This window comes from Mesocricetus auratus, unplaced genomic scaffold (genome assembly GCF_017639785.1).
Source record: "Mesocricetus auratus isolate SY011 unplaced genomic scaffold, BCM_Maur_2.0 Super-Scaffold_100018, whole genome shotgun sequence".
Lineage (NCBI taxonomy): Eukaryota > Metazoa > Chordata > Mammalia > Rodentia > Cricetidae > Mesocricetus > Mesocricetus auratus.
Genome location: NW_024429199.1, coordinates 32,647,603 through 32,666,913, shown reverse-complemented (window position 1 = coordinate 32,666,913; position 19,311 = coordinate 32,647,603). Strand labels below are relative to the sequence as shown.

The 19,311-nt window shown below is 43.4% G+C and overlaps 1 protein-coding gene across 6 annotated transcripts in view; it reads right to left on the bottom strand.

The window, feature by feature from the left end:
- Utrn (utrophin) overlaps positions 1 to 19,311 on the bottom strand; it is a 485,772-nt gene that overhangs the window by 319,713 nt on the left and 146,748 nt on the right. For all 6 annotated transcript variants that reach the window (XM_021224511.2, XM_005065869.4, XM_040758232.1 and 3 more), the window contains 7 exons: positions 19,129 to 19,248; positions 17,926 to 18,027; positions 13,939 to 14,046; positions 13,494 to 13,673; positions 12,306 to 12,475; positions 7,620 to 7,743; positions 5,880 to 5,967 (listed from right to left, as the gene is read on the bottom strand). In XM_021224511.2, coding sequence (XP_021080170.1) covers positions 5,880 to 5,967; positions 7,620 to 7,743; positions 12,306 to 12,475; positions 13,494 to 13,673; positions 13,939 to 14,046; positions 17,926 to 18,027; positions 19,129 to 19,248 — 892 coding nt within the window. The remainder of the gene's footprint in view (positions 1 to 5,879; positions 5,968 to 7,619; positions 7,744 to 12,305; positions 12,476 to 13,493; positions 13,674 to 13,938; positions 14,047 to 17,925; positions 18,028 to 19,128; positions 19,249 to 19,311) is intronic.

The window sequence follows — 19,311 nt, the reverse complement described above, 5'->3', positions numbered from 1 at the left end:
CAGTCTAACACTCTGCTACCTTCTGATCTGACGCAGACAAATAAGCTCAAATGCCTGAATTTGTGCAGAGCTAGAAAACAAAGCAGACAGCCAGCAAAACTCAGAGCTGGCTCAAGTCTGTGGTGACAAACGATGAAAAGAGTCCCCTGACCTGAAAGCAACTTGGGAACATACAGGAACAGGAAACCGGGACCCAGGCTCAAGAAACTGAACATTCTAAATATATAAATAAATATTAAAAATGCCAAAATAATGACAAAGGTAGCTGCTTTAGAGACACGTCTCAAGAAGGCTATTATTCTTACTGCATTAATCTTATAAGCTTTTACATTTATTTCCTTATTTTATGGTGGGGGCTGCCCACATGCCAGGGCATGCGCATGGAGGTGAGAGGACCAGCTGCTGACATCGGCTCTTTCTTCCCACCATGTGAGGAACTCAGCCATTAGGCTTGGTGGCAAAAAACCTTTACCCACCTGAGCCATCCTTCCAGTCACTGAGAATCATAATTTTTTTTCTCAGATTCTAGAAAGGTACACAGTGTTTTTAGAAATGATTTTTAGAAGTTATCTATAACAACAGTTCTTTCCATATCTTTTCCAGTGCTATAAATTCCATCAAATCGCATAAAAACGGGTATGAGGAGGTATAGGAAAGTGGCCACAGGATCTTCCTCTTTGGCAGACATCTGTGCTGAAAGGATAGATTCAGCATCTTCAGGACGTGAGTAGCAGGGCAGTGAAATGAGTCCTCTTTGTAAACACACACTATCAAAGACCACAGTGATGAAAACGCAAAAGGAAAACATCATGGAAAAGAAGAAGTCACTCCTGTTTCACCAACAATGCAAATGTAGGAAGTTGTGTGTCACACTACAGCCCCTAAAACTCAGAAACACAACCACGCATGCCAGGGATGAAAAGCACCACCCACATCAGCTGTTGAGGTGCACTTCCAAATCGAGCTGGTAACAGAACATTAGACCCGAGCAAGATATGCATACAGCAGTCTGTGTGCACGTATCACTGCTAACAGGGTCATGAGCAAGAAAAGGCACCATTTTTTTTCTTGACAACTGTGTGAACAATGGAGATGTAGGCTGTACTTCAGCATGCTTATTCCTATTCTGGTTGATGCCGAGTAACACCAGTCACTTCTGGTATTGTTCTGATTTGGTTTTGGTTGGGTTTTTTTTTGTTTGGTTGGTAGGTTGGTTGGGTTTTTTGTTTTTTGTTTTTTGGCAGTTGTTCGCAGGCCTGTGTACATGTGCGTACATGTGCTAGTACACATGAACACTCACACACATATGCTCAGGTACATCAGGGCATGCTCATGTGAAGGCTTGTGGAAGTATCTTTCTTGATCACTCTCCACCTTGCATATTAAAACAAGATCTCTTGATGAACTCAGAACTGGTCCATTTGGTTGGTATAGCTAGCCTGCTTGATCCAAGGATCCCGTGTCTCTGCCTCCAGAGTGCTGGGTTGGCAGCCAAATGGCAGCATTTATGTGGTGGGTTCAGGGGATCCAAACTCAAGTGCTAACACTTGCAAGGCAAGTATTTTAGCCACTGAGCCATCTCCCCCATCCCAAACACTTCATTTTTATGTCAGGGTAATCAATGCTAAACAAGAAAGAGAAAGGGGGGGGGCTGGAGAGATGGCTCAGCGGTTAAGAGCACTGACTGCCCTTCCAGAGGTCCTGAGTTCAATTCCCAGCAACCACATGGTGGCTCACAACCATCCATAATGAGATCTAGTGCCCTCTTCTGGCATGGAGACAGAATATTATATTATTAATAAATAAATAAATCTTTTTTTATAAAAAGAAAGAAAGAAAGAGAAGGAAGCTGGAAAAAATTTCTGAGAGGGAAAATTAACACCATTCTTCTAAAAACTGATTGAGAGGCCCTCATTGTGGTACTAGAGCAGGTGAAGAAATGTCCACTACATAGTGAGTTCAAAGCCAGGCTGGGCTATATGAGACCCTTTTTCAAAATAATAATAATAGTAACAGTAAGGGTTTGGAGAGATGGTAGTTAAAAGCACTTGATGGTCTTACAGAGGATCCAGGTTTGGTTTCGAGCACCCACACAATGGCTCAAAACCGACTATAACTCAAGTTCTAGGCAATCCAATTCCCTCTTCTAGTCTCAGTAAGTTCTAGGCACACATGGACCAAAATACGTACATGCTGGCAAACCCTCAGACACATACAAAAATCATAAAAATTTAATCCAAAAGCAGGAATAACAAAAATACTCATACATACAAAAAAGTTAAAGATCTCAGGGCTAGAGAGATGGCTTAGCAGTTAACAGCACTGTCTTCTCTTCCAGAGGACCCAGGTTCAATTCCCAGCACCCACATGGCAGCTTACAACTGTCTGTAACTCCAGTTCCAGGGAACCGGACACCCTCACACAGACACACACACAGGCAAAATACCAATGCACTTGAAATAAAATAAATATACTGTTTTTTTTTAATCTGGGCAGTAGTGAAGCACACCTTTAATCCCAGTACTTGGGAGGCAGAGGCAGGTGAATCTCTGTGGGTTTGAGGACAGCCTGGTCTACAGAGAGAGTTCCAGAACAGGCTCCAAAGCTAGAGAAACCCTGTCTCAACTCCACTCCCACACCCACCCTCCAAAAAAACAGTTAAAGATTTAAAACTATGGGTTTAAAGATTTTGTCTCACTAAGCTGCCACGTTTTGCTGTGGTTCTTTGTAGCTTTGGTCAAGGGCAGAAACAGACACACAACACAAAGACAGGGAAGGGATCCCACCTCTCCCTGGACAGGACGTGGGTACTATGTGCAGTGCTATTAAACCCCGTTAAAACTGATAGGAATGTTGCCGGGCGGTGGTGGGGCACGCCTTTAATCCCAGCACTCGGGAGGCAGAGGCAGGCGGATCTCTGTGAGTTCGAGGCCAGCCTGGTCTACAGAGTGAGTTCCAGGACAGCTTCCAAAGCCACAGAGAAACCCTGTCTCGAAAAAAAACAAACAAACAAACAAACAAAAAAAACTGATAGGAATGTTAATGAATTCCTATTGCAAGCATTCCTTCTGTTGCTTATTTTCCTGCAAAGGAAAAGGTGGGGGAAGGGGCAACCTAACTCCCCCAAAAGAGGAGGAGGCTCCTTACTGCCATCAGCAAGAGGACTGTCAGGAAAATAGACGTGCAAGCTGCCCCCATGCCAGCCTCAGCTTCCCGGAACGCACCATGGTGCCTTAGGGAAGCACATGACAGTCACGACTACAGCACAACCCCACCCAGCTCCTGAAAACCAAGTGTTTTGCTAGTACACCCTTCAACCATTTCCAAGCAGGCTGGAGCAGGAGCTTACCCCAGTGGTCCCAAACACTGCTATGACAGGAGCAAAATGGACAATTCTAAACTTGGTTCGAAGCCAAAAGTTTGTTTCTTTTGTGGGTTTGTTGGTATTGGTATAAATACACTTTCTCTGGCTACAGAGTGGGCTGTTTGGCTCCCTGGGTGAGCTGGCCAAAAAAAAAAAAAAAAAAAAAACCCTCTTATACTGCTTTTCCTGTCCTGACGTTGCAACACTAGCTCTATAAAAGGCTTCTCCTGAGTGGCCTTGTCTACTTTCGGGCAGATGGGCTGAGCACTGAGCAAGTGACAGGAAGATAGAAACAACAGACTGAAGAGGGGACACCTGTGGGATCACGGCAGTCAGATCTGAACCAGGGCAGCAGTGGGGGGAAGCGGGGAGACTGGTCACCTAACAGCTTCAGAAAAAGGCAGGGTAGACCACTTGGCTAATGTGTGCAAAGCCCTGGATTCAGTCCCTAGTAAGGAGGTAAGGTTCAGAGAAGGAGATGGGGAAGCGGGGGGGGGGGGGCACGGGACCCTTGGGCAAAGAAGGAAGGTTGGAGGGGCAGGAATACAGAACTGGGCAGTCCTGGGGAGCTAATCCTCCAAAGAAACAAGCAAGTCAGCTGCTTGACACCTGAAGAAGAAAGGGGCCTGAGCAATTGGCTGACCAAATCGCAAAAATAGCACGGAAACCAGCTGTGTGCACAGCTGCAAAATAGGCAGGGCCTCTACTGACGAAAGGGTGGGGGTAGCCAGGTACAGCCGCGACAGTGATGCCACCAAAGCCACAAGCGGCAGCTGAGCGGTATGAGAGAACAGGAGGGGCAGGAGCAAGAGGGAAGAGTAAACCAGTAAACCGAAGGCAAGAGAGGGTGGAGAACTGAGGCTGGAGAGAGGGAAGGCAGCAGAAAGCCTGAGAAGAAACTGCAAGCTACAGATCCAGAAATCTGCCAAGTCCTTAGAGCCAAGAGTCCTAGCCACCACGGGCACGGAAGCTGCGAAGCTGGCCACCGCCAAGGGTTGAGGAATTCCTACAGCGTATGCCCATTCACAAGCTACAAAACCAGCCACTTTGTAGGGCTGGAGTCCCCACTCCCTAGCCCGCACAATAACTCTGATGCCTGTAGAAGAGTCCCGCTGTGGGAAGACGGCACAAGAGCTTTTACGCTAGAGGTCGCTGTCTGCTGTTGCTCCTGCCTGCTGAGGCCATGCAGGCTGCAAGACACTAACAAGTCCCTTGCCTAGCTCGAATTCTATGCAGAGGGAGCTGAGACCCCAGCCAGCTGACTGACCAAGTAAGTATTTTTAGAACAAGGAGCAGGTGCACAGGAAATGTGATTCTTGGTCCCTCCCTCTGGAGATCTCAAGAAGGGAGGTTCTGCAGAAAGCCAGGCCAGCCCTACTTGCTCCTGCATATGTGCAACAACTACACTTCCTGCCTTCCACCATCACTGAAAGCATCACATGACCCTCACCAGACTGAAACCCCCACCCCAGTCCTTAACTTTCTCAACTTATCATCTCTTTCCTTAAGGGAGCAGGGAGGAAGGTCCACCCCTAGCAAGGAAATACCTATATGCCAAACTTAACAGCCACAGCAAAAACAAATACTAATTTGAATTTTCTCTATGTCTATAAAAGACTTTAGTGGGGGACGGGGTCTTTATTGCTCGAAAAAGTTTCAAATATAAGTAACAACAAATTCAAGCAGAAAAGTATCCCTAGAGTACATTAATGTGATCCTCTAACAATGACCAAAAATTGAACATTAGCGAGTGTCCTGATTAGCTTTAATTGTCCATTTGACACACCCTCGCACCAACTGACACGAAAACCTCCTCTGAGGAATTATCTGTGTCAGACTAGCCAGTGGGCACACCGTGGGGGATTGTCTAGATTGTTAAAAGATGTGGGAAGGTTCAGCCCACCTTGGGCAACACCATTCCTTACGCAGGTGGTCCTGGACGTTACAGACCAGGCAGCATTTCTGTGGTTTCTGCTTTTATGCCCTGCCTGTGTTTCCACCCTGACCTCCCTCAATAGTGGACTATGACCTCTAAGATGAAATAAACCCTTTCTTCCCCTGAGCTGTTTTGGGTCAAGGTATTTGTCACAGCAATAGAATGAAACTAGAACAGTAGGTTTACAAAAAGGCAACTTCATACCTAAGATGTGGCCAGTGTAAAATTTTCCCTCGTCTATATGAAAAACTCAGAGTATGTAACCCTAAAGGTGAGGTTTTAAGAACTTGTGCACTGTTAGATTTTAATTGCTCTGCTGAGGCTTTCGAGGTTTCTCGTTTTCTGACAACCCCCACCCCCATGTAGGAGCAGAATGACTTCGATTTTATCTGTTTTTAATAAAAAGCTTCAATATAATAAGATTTCCATTTTTAAGAGATTCAGCTGCCTCAAAAAAAAATTGAAAACCAGCTTTCTTTTTTTGCAAGCTCTTTCTATTAAATGTTTTATGTGTTAAACTGCAAATATTAAGCATGACCTTCTAAAACAGCTGAAAGAAAAAACCCCACAGGGTCTCACCTTTTCCCATTTGCTCCAGAAGGATTTGTCCGGTTTGCTTCAGTTCATCGAGTCGGGGGGCTCTTTCTATCTGTTCCTTTTCTAACCCCTGGAAATAAAGCCCAAATATAAAATACTGAAAACTTCCTCTCAATATAATGTTGATGGTACTTGAAAATCTCACATTTAGTGTCCTCTTAATTTTTCTTTAGTTATTTCAAAGATTACCTGCAAAGTACTACAATGAAATACTAAGCAATTCCTGGCCACTCTCTAGCACTCCGAGAATTAATAAATCTGAAAATGAAAAATTCTAAAAACAACATTAACAGTGACCATTAACTTTAGATTGTCTTAGAAGGAAAAATGACAAACTCTGTAATTATGAATTACTATCAAGGGGAAATCATTAAAATTAACATTTGGGGTCTAATATATCCATACACAAACATGGTTTATTTCATATTGTAAGAATAAAAGTTTAGGCACACACTTTTAACCTTGGCACTCAGGAGTAAGAGGAAAGGGGAATCTCTGTGAGTTCAAAGCCAGCCTGGTCTATAGAGTGATTTATAGGCCAGACAAGGCTATATAGTGAGACCCTGTCTCAAACAAAATGAAAAGGACATGGGGGTGGGAGAAAAATAGAATAAAAGAATGGTTTGGGAACAAAGGGACCCGACACAGCTATGATGGGGTTCACCAAGGAGAAGCCAAAGGGTAAGAGAATATTTGTGAGCCTTGGCATTAGCTGCTGGTCCAGGCTCTAATTCTAACTCAAGTGTGAACGCAGCACATTTCACACACACTTTTAAAATAATGACGATATGCGTTAGAACCCAAACTAAAGTGTTTTTGGTTCGAGAAGTGGTCCTATATCATAATACAGTAGTCCTCGGTATCTGTCGGTGGAGAACTGCCAGACACCAAAATCTGAGACTGCTCAAACGTTTTATGTAAAATAGCGTACTGTTTGCATATAGCTTATATCTCTCCTCTTGTAAGTTCAAGTCATCTCTGGTTTGCTTTAAATACCCAAGAAGATGTAAATGGAAGGTAAGCAGATGTTACACTAGGATGGACTGGGGAAAGTGACGTGAATCTGTATGTGCTCAGTTCAGATACAATCATCCTAGGACTAACCACATGGTACCTGAGCAAGGCAGAAAGCTACCGTTCTCTAACACGGCTGTTAGACTGAGATGTGGCGGCTCGAAACGTGGGAAGGAAGCCACAGCTGGGTGAGTGCACGCTTTACTTATTCACATTCTCCGTAATGTTTGGCGTGCAATACATTCAAGTTTTGCTTTCAGTAACTTTCTAGAAATTTTTCCCAATATTTTTAATCCAGCTAATTGGCTCCAATGATGGATTGTAATCTCTCTTTAAAAACTATCTTGTTTAAAGAGACTATGTTGAGAAAGTGTTAGTCCACCAGGTACTTTGTTGTACAAAAGGCAAAATATCATTGGAACAGCCCAAAGTCCTAAGTTACTAGGTACCAGACTATGTATATCTAAACATACCTAAAAGGCAGAAATGATGACTGTATGTACAACTGTATGATTCAGGAATGAAAAGTGGAAAAAATTAGAATTCCTCCTCCACAAGGGGATCTGATGTTCAGTGTGACACTCCAACAGCCATCGGTGGCTACACTTATTTCATGGAAGCTTCTAGACCCTGCCACATCTCTAGGCCAACAACCAAATTACCCTGATGGATTATTTTATTTCCTGGCGTATTTGTTTTATATTTTACCTTCAATTTCTTTTTCATCCCCGAAGTCTCCTGCAACTTCTTGTACTCTTTCATCTCTGTGTTCTGAATGGCACTCTTTGATTTCAAAACCCAGTTCAACAGTTCTGCACTTACAGCGTCAAACCTGGTTCAAGATGGAGACGTTAGCCTCTACCATTGGTCTGCTTTCACTGCTGCCTAGGTCCAATAAGGAACAACCTGAATGCCCACCAGCATGTGTTTTCAAACAATACTCCCAAAATAGAGCAAGCACCCATAATAGTATCACACTTTTACAACTAATAGTGAACATAACATAGGGTTAATAAAATAATAAGCTTTTTTTACTTAACTGGGAATCATTTACATCTTTATAAACTATCGTAGACAACAAAAACCAAGATTTCGTTAGATGATAAGAGGAAAGAACAAGTATAAACATTCCTAAAATTGTCTTGTGTTGTGCAATACATAGTTAACTAGACCTATCTCAGTCCTCAAGAAGCTTCATGCCACCAAGAAGCAATAGAAAGTGACATGTCGTAACAAAACAATTTTCTAGGTACTAATACCAGATCTTCAGAGGAGTGACTGACTCCTCACCCATCCAAAGAAAGGATGGTCTCAGAACATAATAATGCTCGTGCTTAACAGCTTACCTTGCAAAGGGAAAACAAAGGAAAGGGAGGTCATATTTTGCAAGCTACAAATGGGTGTGTCTGGTTCAGTGAGTGCTGAGAGGTAAGGTTAATTAGCAATGAGGCCAAGAATCACAGGGACCAGGTCCTGGAAGGCCCTGGGTGATATATTACAGAATCCAGACTTAAACAAAGAGGAATAAAGGGTGCTAAGCACAGAAGATAAGAATCTGTTCATACGGTCCTATTCACCTTCAAACAGAACCAAAGACCACAAAGAAGAAAGCAAGAGGAACTCAAGAGGCTGGCAGTGGGAGAGGGAAGAATGGGCAGGTAAAAAGCACAGTGAGGATGGTGACCAGGTCCTTGGCCAAGCCTTTCGTATACATCACTAACACAAAGAATCCTCACAGCACCCTATGAAAACACACTTGTGATCACTCCTGATACAGCAGAAGCAATAGAGCTCAGGGGGTCTTAAGTAACTGCCACACCAATAAATGAAGTGGGACATATCCAAACAAAGACAGTCCACGCAGCCAGCCCCCTCATGCCAGTGTGTATCAGTATAGTAAGAAGAAGATGTATTTGATGATCCCTCTGGGGAGCATGCCTAGTAGATTCTGAATAATTGCCCCCTCACTAAGGTAAGTTTTCTGTATAATACATGATTTTTAAAAAGGCATGTCTGCACTATCTTAAGTCTAAATCACTGAGGTCTAGGGTGGGGAATGTAAGAGTTCAGAGAATTAACCAAGTAATAGCTACCAGCCAGAACTAACACGATAATTCCACATTCCTAAACACAAGGTAAAACTGACTTGGCATCTGGCAGCTGACCCCAGGCACCACCACCTGTTAATATATAAATGTTCCAGGCTGGTAACCAGAAGCAGCAATGCCTCTTACGGACTGTGCACCCACTTATCCCAAAACCTTCCCTGCCTTGCAGTATCTTCTCTATCTACAGCCAATCTAAATGCAACAAAAACTGAAGCGTCCTTCCCCAATCTTTCCTTATAGAACAAGTCTTTAATCCCAGCACTCCAGGATTAAAGACAGGTAGATCTCTGTGAGTTTGAAGCCAGCCTAGTCTACAGATCCAACTCCAGGACAATAAGGGTGGCAACACAGAGAAACCATGTCTCAAAAAAATAACAATATGATGACAACAACAGAAAATTCTTTGAAGGCTGGGGAGATGGATAGCTCAGTAGGAAAAGTGCTCTGCCCTGCAAGATCTGATTAAGAAGGGCTTGGTGACATGCTTATAGTCCCAGAGCTTGGAAGGCAGAGACAGTCAAATTCTTAAGGCTCACTGACAAATAAGCCAGTTAGCCACGCCTCAAGAATTGTTGACCTCTGGAATCCAAGCATGTGTATGCACCCACACACGCGCACGCGCACACACACACACACACACACACACACACACACACACACACACACACACACACACACACACACACCCCTTGCTCTCTGAGGATCCACGAAATTTTATTTGAACATAAGAGTGTGCTGCTCTAGCTAAGTAACCAGAATCCAGAAGTCATCAAGTATCGTACTTGTCTTACTTGTCTTCTTACTAACATTGCTACATAATCTTTCAAAGATCATAGTTAAATGGCCTTGGAGACGAAGTCACTTTCTGCCCTTAAAATGAGTTAGATATATTGACCCAGTACCAGATAACCAGATAATTGGAAATGCTTGTCGTGAGCAGAATTTAAAAATATATATAAAGAAAACAAAATAAATTTGACTACTGTCTGCACCAAAAGAAAAGAGAACAGACCACCATATTTAAGACATGCCCTGCAAACTGAGCCTAGGACTAACTGGTTATTTAGGGCTCTCAACTGTCTTCAATGCAAGTTCATCACCATTTCTACAGCAGACTGAATCAACGAAAGGGTCTGAAAATTATGTCATACCAGGAATAGCAAAGGAGAATCTAGGCTGGAGGACAATGGAAATGAATATGAAAGCTAATTTCAAATATTCATGGGGGACCATTTTAAAAAGGGGCTGCTCAGGAGACTAAGGGCAAACTGAACTGCACTGAGGCTGAGAGATTCCCACAGGAAAAAAACCAGTTGGCAAAGAGGAAGACTAGAAGCCTCCCCATCCATGGCTAACAAGTAGCAGACACTGCACATGGAGAAATTATAGCATGCCAATGACCCAAAAAAGGTCACAAACCTTGGGCTCAGAGTTTAGGCTTCCATCTTTCCTCTCTGCTCTGGCAATGACCTCCTCCTGCGATGTGCATACCATTTCTTTACAAACTGTCTCTTATTCTGCTATTATCAAAGTATCCCAGTCCAAGTCTATCTTCCAGGAATAAGAAACTGGAAATCCCAGTGGGCATCGGCCAGACTCCGATACCGCCTAGAGAAGCACTCCTAGGCTCTACACAGCTCTACAAAGACGTCACACAGGACATAAAGAGGCAAACACAGAATATAGAAACATTACAAATGAGGTTTCACTGGCTTCTGCTACCATGAATTACATGTACTCAGGCTCCTGTCAAGGAATTAACTCAGGATTGAACTCAGTCTAATCTCGAAGGTCATGACTAGGCCCTCACAGCTCACTGCTCACAACGCCCTCCCTATACCTTGTACAAACTGGATAGACTAGGAAAAGGGGAAGGGACATGTGACACAGTTCATCTGAACCTCCAGTACACTGAGGGATGTTTATTCACTTAAGTGACCTGGCCAATGACAGTGAGGACAAAGTTTGCTAAAAAGACAAACTGCTGAGAGTGAAAGCCACCAAGCCAATGATAGCAAGGACTGCAGTGGGAACGTTTGCTGTGACACATCCTCTTACCGCAACTGTGTCACCTCTGGACTTCTTGCCATATGACACGATAATGAGCTGTTGAAGTCACCTTGGGCATAGTGTTTTGTCTCTTGCAGTTATTCACTACAGGCAAGTTTAAATTGAGCTCACACCATGACATACCCTGTCTATTCCAAAGTCAGCCCTGGAGACACACACAGCCAGATGCGCCCAGCAGCTAACAAGAGCTCAGGAAATAGACGATCCCTGCTAATATTGACCCCAGTGGCAACTTCCTCCCTGCTGCCAATGCCAAGTAAAGGCTGCTGTCTGCAACTCTAGGAACACTACTTATTCACAAGACACCATTAAGAGGAAGGAAACAGGCTTAGGGTCAAAAAGAACACCAGCTGCTACACCTTGAATCCCGTTTTCTCTAACAAAAGCTAGACTATGAAAAGCATATCGCTTTTATCCAGTCCCCTCACAACTGCAGATGTACTTGAGCCCTGGGATCTCACTGCAGGAGGGAGCATGACCTCAAGCTCGAGACCATGTCCAGGGCTCACTGTGACCAGGCATTGAAGATCCAGGACCTGGAACACAGGACATCTTAAAGGACCTGACACAGCAAAGGCCCAGGGAATATGCCGCTCAGTTCCCCTCCTTCTAACAGTCTCCAGTTTTCTTTGAATCAATAAGATATAAAAAAGAAAAAAAAGTTTAACCCAAGTGAGGGCTTTCTGCTAAACAGGAAGAATCTATTTAGAAATCTGATAACGAAATTAACAAAGAAAACCCAAACTCATGGAGGAAGGGAAGGATGGGGAGGAAAGGAAAAAAAATTGAGAGACCAAAAATGCATTATTTCCCTGAACTGCTATTTTAACAGCGAGCGAGAAAAGCAAAGAGATTCACAAAGAATAAGGAATTTATCAGAAGCCGAACTGTCAGTGCTTTAACATCTGAAAGAAAGAATAAAGGAAGAGCTCAAACAATCCTGGGGGGAGGGGGCGGACTAGGGAGGGAGGTGGATGGGAAATCAGAAAGAAGAGTTGAGTCACATCAGATTCCAAATTTAACAGAGGATGAATAAACTCCCTCGGGGCAATTTAGATGCTTGGGTCCTATGAAGCAGAATTTTCCAAAGACTCAAAAGGCAGCAAATAAGTTCTCGACTGAATTTCCATAATAATGAGCATATCTAAATTGGCATTTGATTAGCGATTAGTAAAAGTTACATTACGGGGAGGCCCAAAGTCGGGATGTCTCTCACTTTTTCTTGGCCTCCCCATCCACATGGGTCTGCCTCTTCTTTGGCGGGGGAGGAGGGGGCAGTTCCTGCTTAGACTTTTTGGCCATTCCTTGTTCTCGTACATGAACGGTCTCCAAAAGATCCTTCTGAGAAATCTGGGACATGCCAAGCCTTGCGACAGCCTGAGTCACCTGAAAGAAAAGTCACACAGAGCTTTGGTTTCATAGGAAAGTCTTTACTGAGACACAGTTGCATAAAACCCTTCCTATGAAAACGCACAATTCAAGCCAAGCATGGTAGCACACACCTGTAATCCCAGCACTCAGTAAGTAGAGACAGTGGTTAGGGGTTCGAGGCTAGGCAGAGCTGCGTGAAAGCAGAGGGGAGAGTATGCAGCTGGCTTCACATTAGCCATGGCCTTGACATCGTGTAGTGTTCCTCCATTCTGCTTGAAGAGTGACAAATCCCCAAAACCAAAGTAATCTTGCTTCAAGAACTACAGTAACCTGGTTTTCTAGACTCTTGTTCTAGCTACCCTGCTGACCCGCAGTAACGGTTGGCCAAAAGAGATGTTTATTGACATTTTCTAAAGTTACCACTCACCTTTACTTTGCATAAGACAAAAGAGAAAACATGTTAGTGTCCGTCCCCTTCTCCCTTTCTGCCCTTTGACTAACTACCCCAGCCTGCAAGTAGACACAGCGGGCTCTAGTTTCTGAACTGGAGACCGACTCTGCAGGCTTTTCTTTCAAATGAAAAGCTTAAGCTCATACCCTTGTCTGTCTTTTCCTCCCACTGGCCTTACACTCTAAGATAACTTAATGACCCAAAATAGAACCTTGTATCTGTTCACAGCATCCCACTGCCCATTCCCGACCCCTGGAAACCTCACAGCATCCCATTCCCCAATCCCCCCACCCTTGGCAACCTCAAAACATCCATTTCCCAATCCCTGTCCCCAGAAACAAATGAGTTCTTTCCATTCTGCCAGGCCTTGTCTATCTGCACATTCCATATGCACAGAACCACACTGCGCATGACTGGCGTCTTTTGGTTATCACGATGTTTTCCTGGTGCAGTAACACTATGTTGATGCCTCTTATTGTCAATTAATGCTGCACATTTCAGATTTGAGACTTCAATTATCTGTTCCTGAACACTTACAAATTTTACTTCATGGAGTGGTATTCTACCCAAATTAAAAGGTACCTGGTTTGAAGAGTCTTCTAGTCTCTGAACCAAAGAATCCCATCTCTGTGTTAGCTCCTCAGAGTCACTGCTCATCTTCTTAGATGCCTTGGGATTATTGAGTAACTGACCCACATCCTGGCCAATCTCACTCAGTTGGTCCAATGTTTGCCTCTTCATTTCCATGTCTTCCTTCAAAATCTAGTATATGAAATATTTATCAGACAACTCTCCCCTCAACAACGCTTATCATCCTCAGGAAATATAAGCAGGTAGATTTGTGGTACTACTGATATGTTTGGCCATTCTCTATGCTACAATAAATGGCTCTTGGTTCAGTACCATGGATGGCCTTATAGTAATGAGAAATCAGCCATAGTCTGTATTCACTCAGCTGTATTAATGCTTAATTACAAAACACTAGACATCACAGGCTTACAATGGACACCGACAGTGGCACACTTACAGCCAGACGCCGGACACTGACACTTAGTTCCCTTTGGTCTTTGAAGTTGCTGGTCTGGACTTTATTAAGAGCCTCTTCCTTTTCGGTGAGCCAAGCCTCCAACAAGCACTACGAGTAATAACAAAGGTTGGAAATACACATGGGACATTGTCTGGTGACCCACATAAGTTCCCAAATATCTAACTTGTATTAATATCGTCACATTTAATCGTGGATAATAAGAATTTCAAATACCCAAGTCCAAGGAACAAATGAAAGGCAAAGCATTAGCCTCCTCCAACTCACAACAGAGTAACCTGCCATTAGTCCTAAACTGGGATAACTGGTCAGGGATTAGCGTGTCCCCCAAGGGCTGCTGTGCTGTAAGATGGTGGTCAGCAGTGTGGCAGGTGAGTCTAGCAGAAGGTTGCTGAGGGTGCTGCCCTCAGAAGGAAACAGTGATGGTCTCTGGGGCTTCCGTAAGTTCCTGAGAGCCACTGTTCTCAAAGGGCAAGGCGGGTCCCTTCCTGATCACTGGCTTCCAATGTCACCCAGATGATTTTTCCCTTTGGTGTCCTCTCCCCCCGCCATGCTCAGTGTTGTGATGTGACAGACAGGGGCTTCTTACTAGAGCTGGCATCATAGGCTTTGATTTCCCACTTGTAAAACTATGGATGCAGCAAGCCTTTAGTACTGTGGGTCTAACTCAGTGCTAGATTGCTAGTTCAGTCCTTAGTAGCACTTCATGGGAGAATATCCTTATTCATTACCCTGCCTCAAGGATGGTTTGGGTTTGGGTTTATTGTTTATTTGTTTGTTTCTTTGTTTGTTTGTTTCTGACAAAGTCTGGCTAGTGTGTCAAGTGTATCCTCCTGTCCCAGCCTCCTGAACACCTGGTATTCACAGGTGTGTGACACCAAACCTGTCAGGGGATTTTATTATAGCAGGAAAAAATTATTCCATACAGTAACTAATGCTATATCTCAAGAAGGTGAGTATATAGAAGACACTGAATCCAATTATCCCAAGCTTTTAAAAATTGTATAATAATTCTTAATTATTTTTCCCCTGGGGGTGTAGTTTGAGATTTGGTTTCTCTGTATGTAGCCCTGGCTGTCCTGGAACTCACTCTTTAGATCAGGCTGGTCTAGAACTCACAGAGATCCGCCTGCTCTTCGCCCCAGTGCTGGGATTAAAGGCATGTGCCGCCACCACCTGGCATAACTCTAAATTTTAAGCAAAAGGAAGCACAGAGGTTTTCTTATCCCTGCTTCTCATTTTACAGAAAGTGACAGAAGGCAAATGACATGCTCAAGGTCAGTTAGCTAGTTACTCACTGGGCTAGGTCACGGACCCCTACCCCTAAATCAACAGTCTGCCCGCAGTACCATGCAGGAAAAGTATGCAAATGGTCAAAGTTGAAAGCAATTACATTAAAGGAGGAAATATGAGGGTGGCCCAAGGCCAACAACAAAAATATTTAAAACTCACAGCCAAGAGTGCATGTTCTTTTAGAGGATGCTAAGTGATGTAGTAAGATAATCTTAAGAGGGCAACTGTGACTACATTAAGGCAATCCTCCAAACGAATAAGTGTTATAGAATTCTTTTCTGTATAGCTTAGGAGAAAGGGGTTACTTCTGGAGTTAAAAATGGGATCAATTGTCTTATTAATCAGTTTATTGACAAGCCATTCCTTATCTCTGTAGTCTAGGACCACCATCACCTCGAAAAAAGAAAGGAAAAGGAAACACAAATGCAGATCCTATCTCCAGTCTAGCAAAGTTGGTAAGATATGTCAGTAAATAACCAGGGAACAAAACAGAAGACATCACTCCATCACTCACACACACACACACACACACACACACACACACACACACACACACACACACACACACACACGCAGTGTCTGAGCTACAGTCAATAATGAATGGATAGTTGACTGAAAGCTTCAAGTGGTACAGTGATCAAAAGACTTCATATCCCTTCTCTTTTAAACATATTGTTTTTATCTTAAAGTTATTTCCAAACTTCGATCAGTTGTGTCTTAGAATTTCTGTGGCTATAATAAAACATTGTGACCAAAAGCAACTTGGGGGGGGTAGGCTTTGTCTTCTCTTTCAACTCTCAGGTCACATGCCATCTCTGAGGGTCCTGGGACAGGAACTACAGCAGAGGCCATAGTGGAGGAAGATGACTGCCTTACTCCTTCAGGTTTGCTCTGCTTTCTGCTATAACCCTGGACAACCTGTGCAGAGGAGGCAGCAGCCACAGTGAGCAGGGCCCTCCCACATCAGTCACTAATCAAGAAAATGCACCCACAGACTTGCCAATAGACCAATCTGATGGGTGCACTGTCTCAATTGAGGTTCCTCTTCCCTAGTAACTCTAGCTTGTGTCAAGTTGACACAAGACAAACAAACAAGTCAGGACAGTAAAAGGGTCACTCCAATTTTGAGAATAACTGATGCCAATAATATTTCATTGCTGTATGGGACACTTGACCTGAACATAAAGTTTCAGGATGATGTACACATTGCTAAAGTGCAGCACCCACAAGTCAGAAAGCAGAACAGAGTCTATTGCATGGTTCCTTTTTGATATGTGTCAGTTTTGAGATAGGATCGCCTAACCCAGACAGTCCGCAGACTGGATGCATAGTTGAGTACAAACTTGAATTTCTGATCCTCCTTCCTTTGTCTCCATAGTGCTGGGATGATAGGTATGCACCACCCCACCCATGATATGAGTAACTAAAGATTTGACCCAAGGTTTCATGTATAAGAGGCAAGAGCTCTACCAACTGTGCCACATTTACATATCCATTATGTTATCCTTAATTAACAGAAAAAGAGCAAGAAAAACAACAACAGTGGCTACCACGCTGATGAATCACTTAGGCTTGGACAAGTTTTGTAACACAGTCTTTAAAATGTACTATCAGCCCCTGCATATGGTAAGCCACAAGATCTCACCCATCTGGTTCCTGATTCCCATGCGGAGAATAGAGTTGCTCTTTCTGGATGGAAGTGCAATGTATTTAAGGTGAGCACTGTGGGAACACTGGGCCTGCTTATTTCCAGACTACAAGAAAATTTTTACTTCTTTGCACTCTGTTTCAATAATGACTTTTGTAGAAAGATAAAGGGCAGGCAAAGGGCTACCACTCTAAAAGAAAAACTGCGCAGACAGCTTTCCACCACAGAGCAACTGAGTGTTCATTCAAAGGCTATGCTAGGAAATATTTTCCTGTTAACTTCAGCCCATATGCTGCCAAAAGTTAGGAGGAAGATTATAAATTCATGTTCATGATGTATTGAGGTTATCCCAGTACATACTCATATGGATCACTCCATGGAAACCCAGCAGTAACTATAATATGAAAAGTTAAGAATGGTACAGGTCCTAAGCACTAGCCATAGGAATAATGAACAGGGATCATTACTGTGGAGCTACATAGCATGATCATAATGAATAAGATGCATAAGTGGATATAATATTGATAGAAATTCGACTTTCAAAATAATAAATAGGGAACTCTGAGTGTTGCTCCATTGTTAGTGTGCATGGCTATGTACAAGGCCCTGACTTCACTCCCCAACTACACAGGAAGCAGGTATAGTGCACCAGGACTGTAATCCTAGCATTTACAGGCTGGAAACAGGAGAATCAGGAACTCATGGTCATCTTTAGCTACACAGTGAGTCTAAGAACAAAATAAATAAATAATCAAGCAAACCAAAAATGTGCACCAATCAATATTGAATAGACAGTCAATTTAAAGCCTCAAGTGATATAGGCAGTCAAAATCACTTGCTTTCCCTTTGCTTTTATGTATTTCTTTTATTTTAAAGGTATTTTCAAACCTCAATAAACTATTTCCAAATTTCAAAATTATGTCTTTCCAAAGGAAGGAAAGAGGGCAGCCATGTTCCACACCCGTAATGAAAAAATGGACTCCTTGTCACTTTGTTTTGTCCTCAAGGGACAGAAGTTTGTGCCATACCTGTTCTTCCAATAATTCCTGCCACAGAACACTGATTTCCTGCAGCCTGTTCCAGCGTTCTTCTGTCCACCGGCACACAGCAGTCCAGCGCTCACCCAGTTTCTAAGAAAGGGAGAAGCCAGCTTCTATCAGAACAGAGGTACAGTCATTACAGTTTCCCAAGAAAACCGTGACCGCCATCATTCCTTGTTATAAAGCACCAGGTTATGAAAAACACTTTTAAGGGTATATATGAGAGGAAAAAAAAAAACCCAGATTACATAGAATGTAATTATTTAAATTACTCAGAGCTGAGAAAAAACAATCAGAATTCCTATTCCCACTTCAGTGTGGGGTTTGTGCTGGGAATGCAAATTGTGTATAAGTGTCTGAAGTCTCTTTTTTAATTTTTTTCCTTTTTATTTATTTTTTTTATCCTTTGTGGAGTAAAACCCAGAGATTTGTATGTGCTTGGCAAGCATTTAATCACTGTGCTACAAATGCAATCCAAATTCTTCATATGACCCTACACAGGAAAACCCGAGGATCACTTGAATGAGTTCCTGTGCTTTCAACTCTTGTTACCATCATGCTCAAGGCAGCTGAATGACAGTCTCGGGCCTTCACTGCAAGGGCTGGAATGAGGGAAGGAATGCCTGCCCAAGGCTGTCACCCACATAACTTTGCGCCCCAACTGGGGAAGGGCAACCAAAGGCAAGTGTCACAGTTCGTGCCCCACCTCCATGCCATCCCACCCCGAATTCAAAAGTTTTAACACCCAAAGCCTTTCATGAACAGTAACAAGAGGGTGGAAATTTAGCTTGAGGATGGGCTTTGTTCTGGGATTTGGTGGGTTTTGGGGTTTTTTTTCTTTTTGTTTTTAGCTACATTAAATTAGGGCGTGAAGGTGGTCCTACCATGATTAACTCCTAATGGTTTAGTGAGTGAAGGGAGAGACACCACACAGATGTGCACATGCTCCTGTTCCATTGTGACAGAGCCAAGGGAGAACACGTGTCAGGCCTGTCTGCACTGGCAGCCTGCAAAGCTGTGAGCTAGGTAAACTTCTTTCATTACAAAGTAGCATGCCTCAGGAACCTCATTACAGTATCAAAAGGACGAGTAACAGAGTCTACTTGTTTAGGCAGGGATGCACAGGTGGAGCAGGCAGGTAGACAGAAGATCTTTGGGGTCATCCTGCTAGTCAGTGTCACTGTAACTTACCTGTAACTGGTCTTCCAGAACAGCTGTCGCACTCTCCCCGCTGTTTTCATCAACGATCACCACCATGTGAGTCAGGGAATTCACCTTCACCTGTTCAGCTTCAAGGTCATTTTGCAAACTCTGGAAGAAAAAGTAGACACAAGATGAACTATGATGTCTGCTCTTCCTCATTGTCAATAGTAA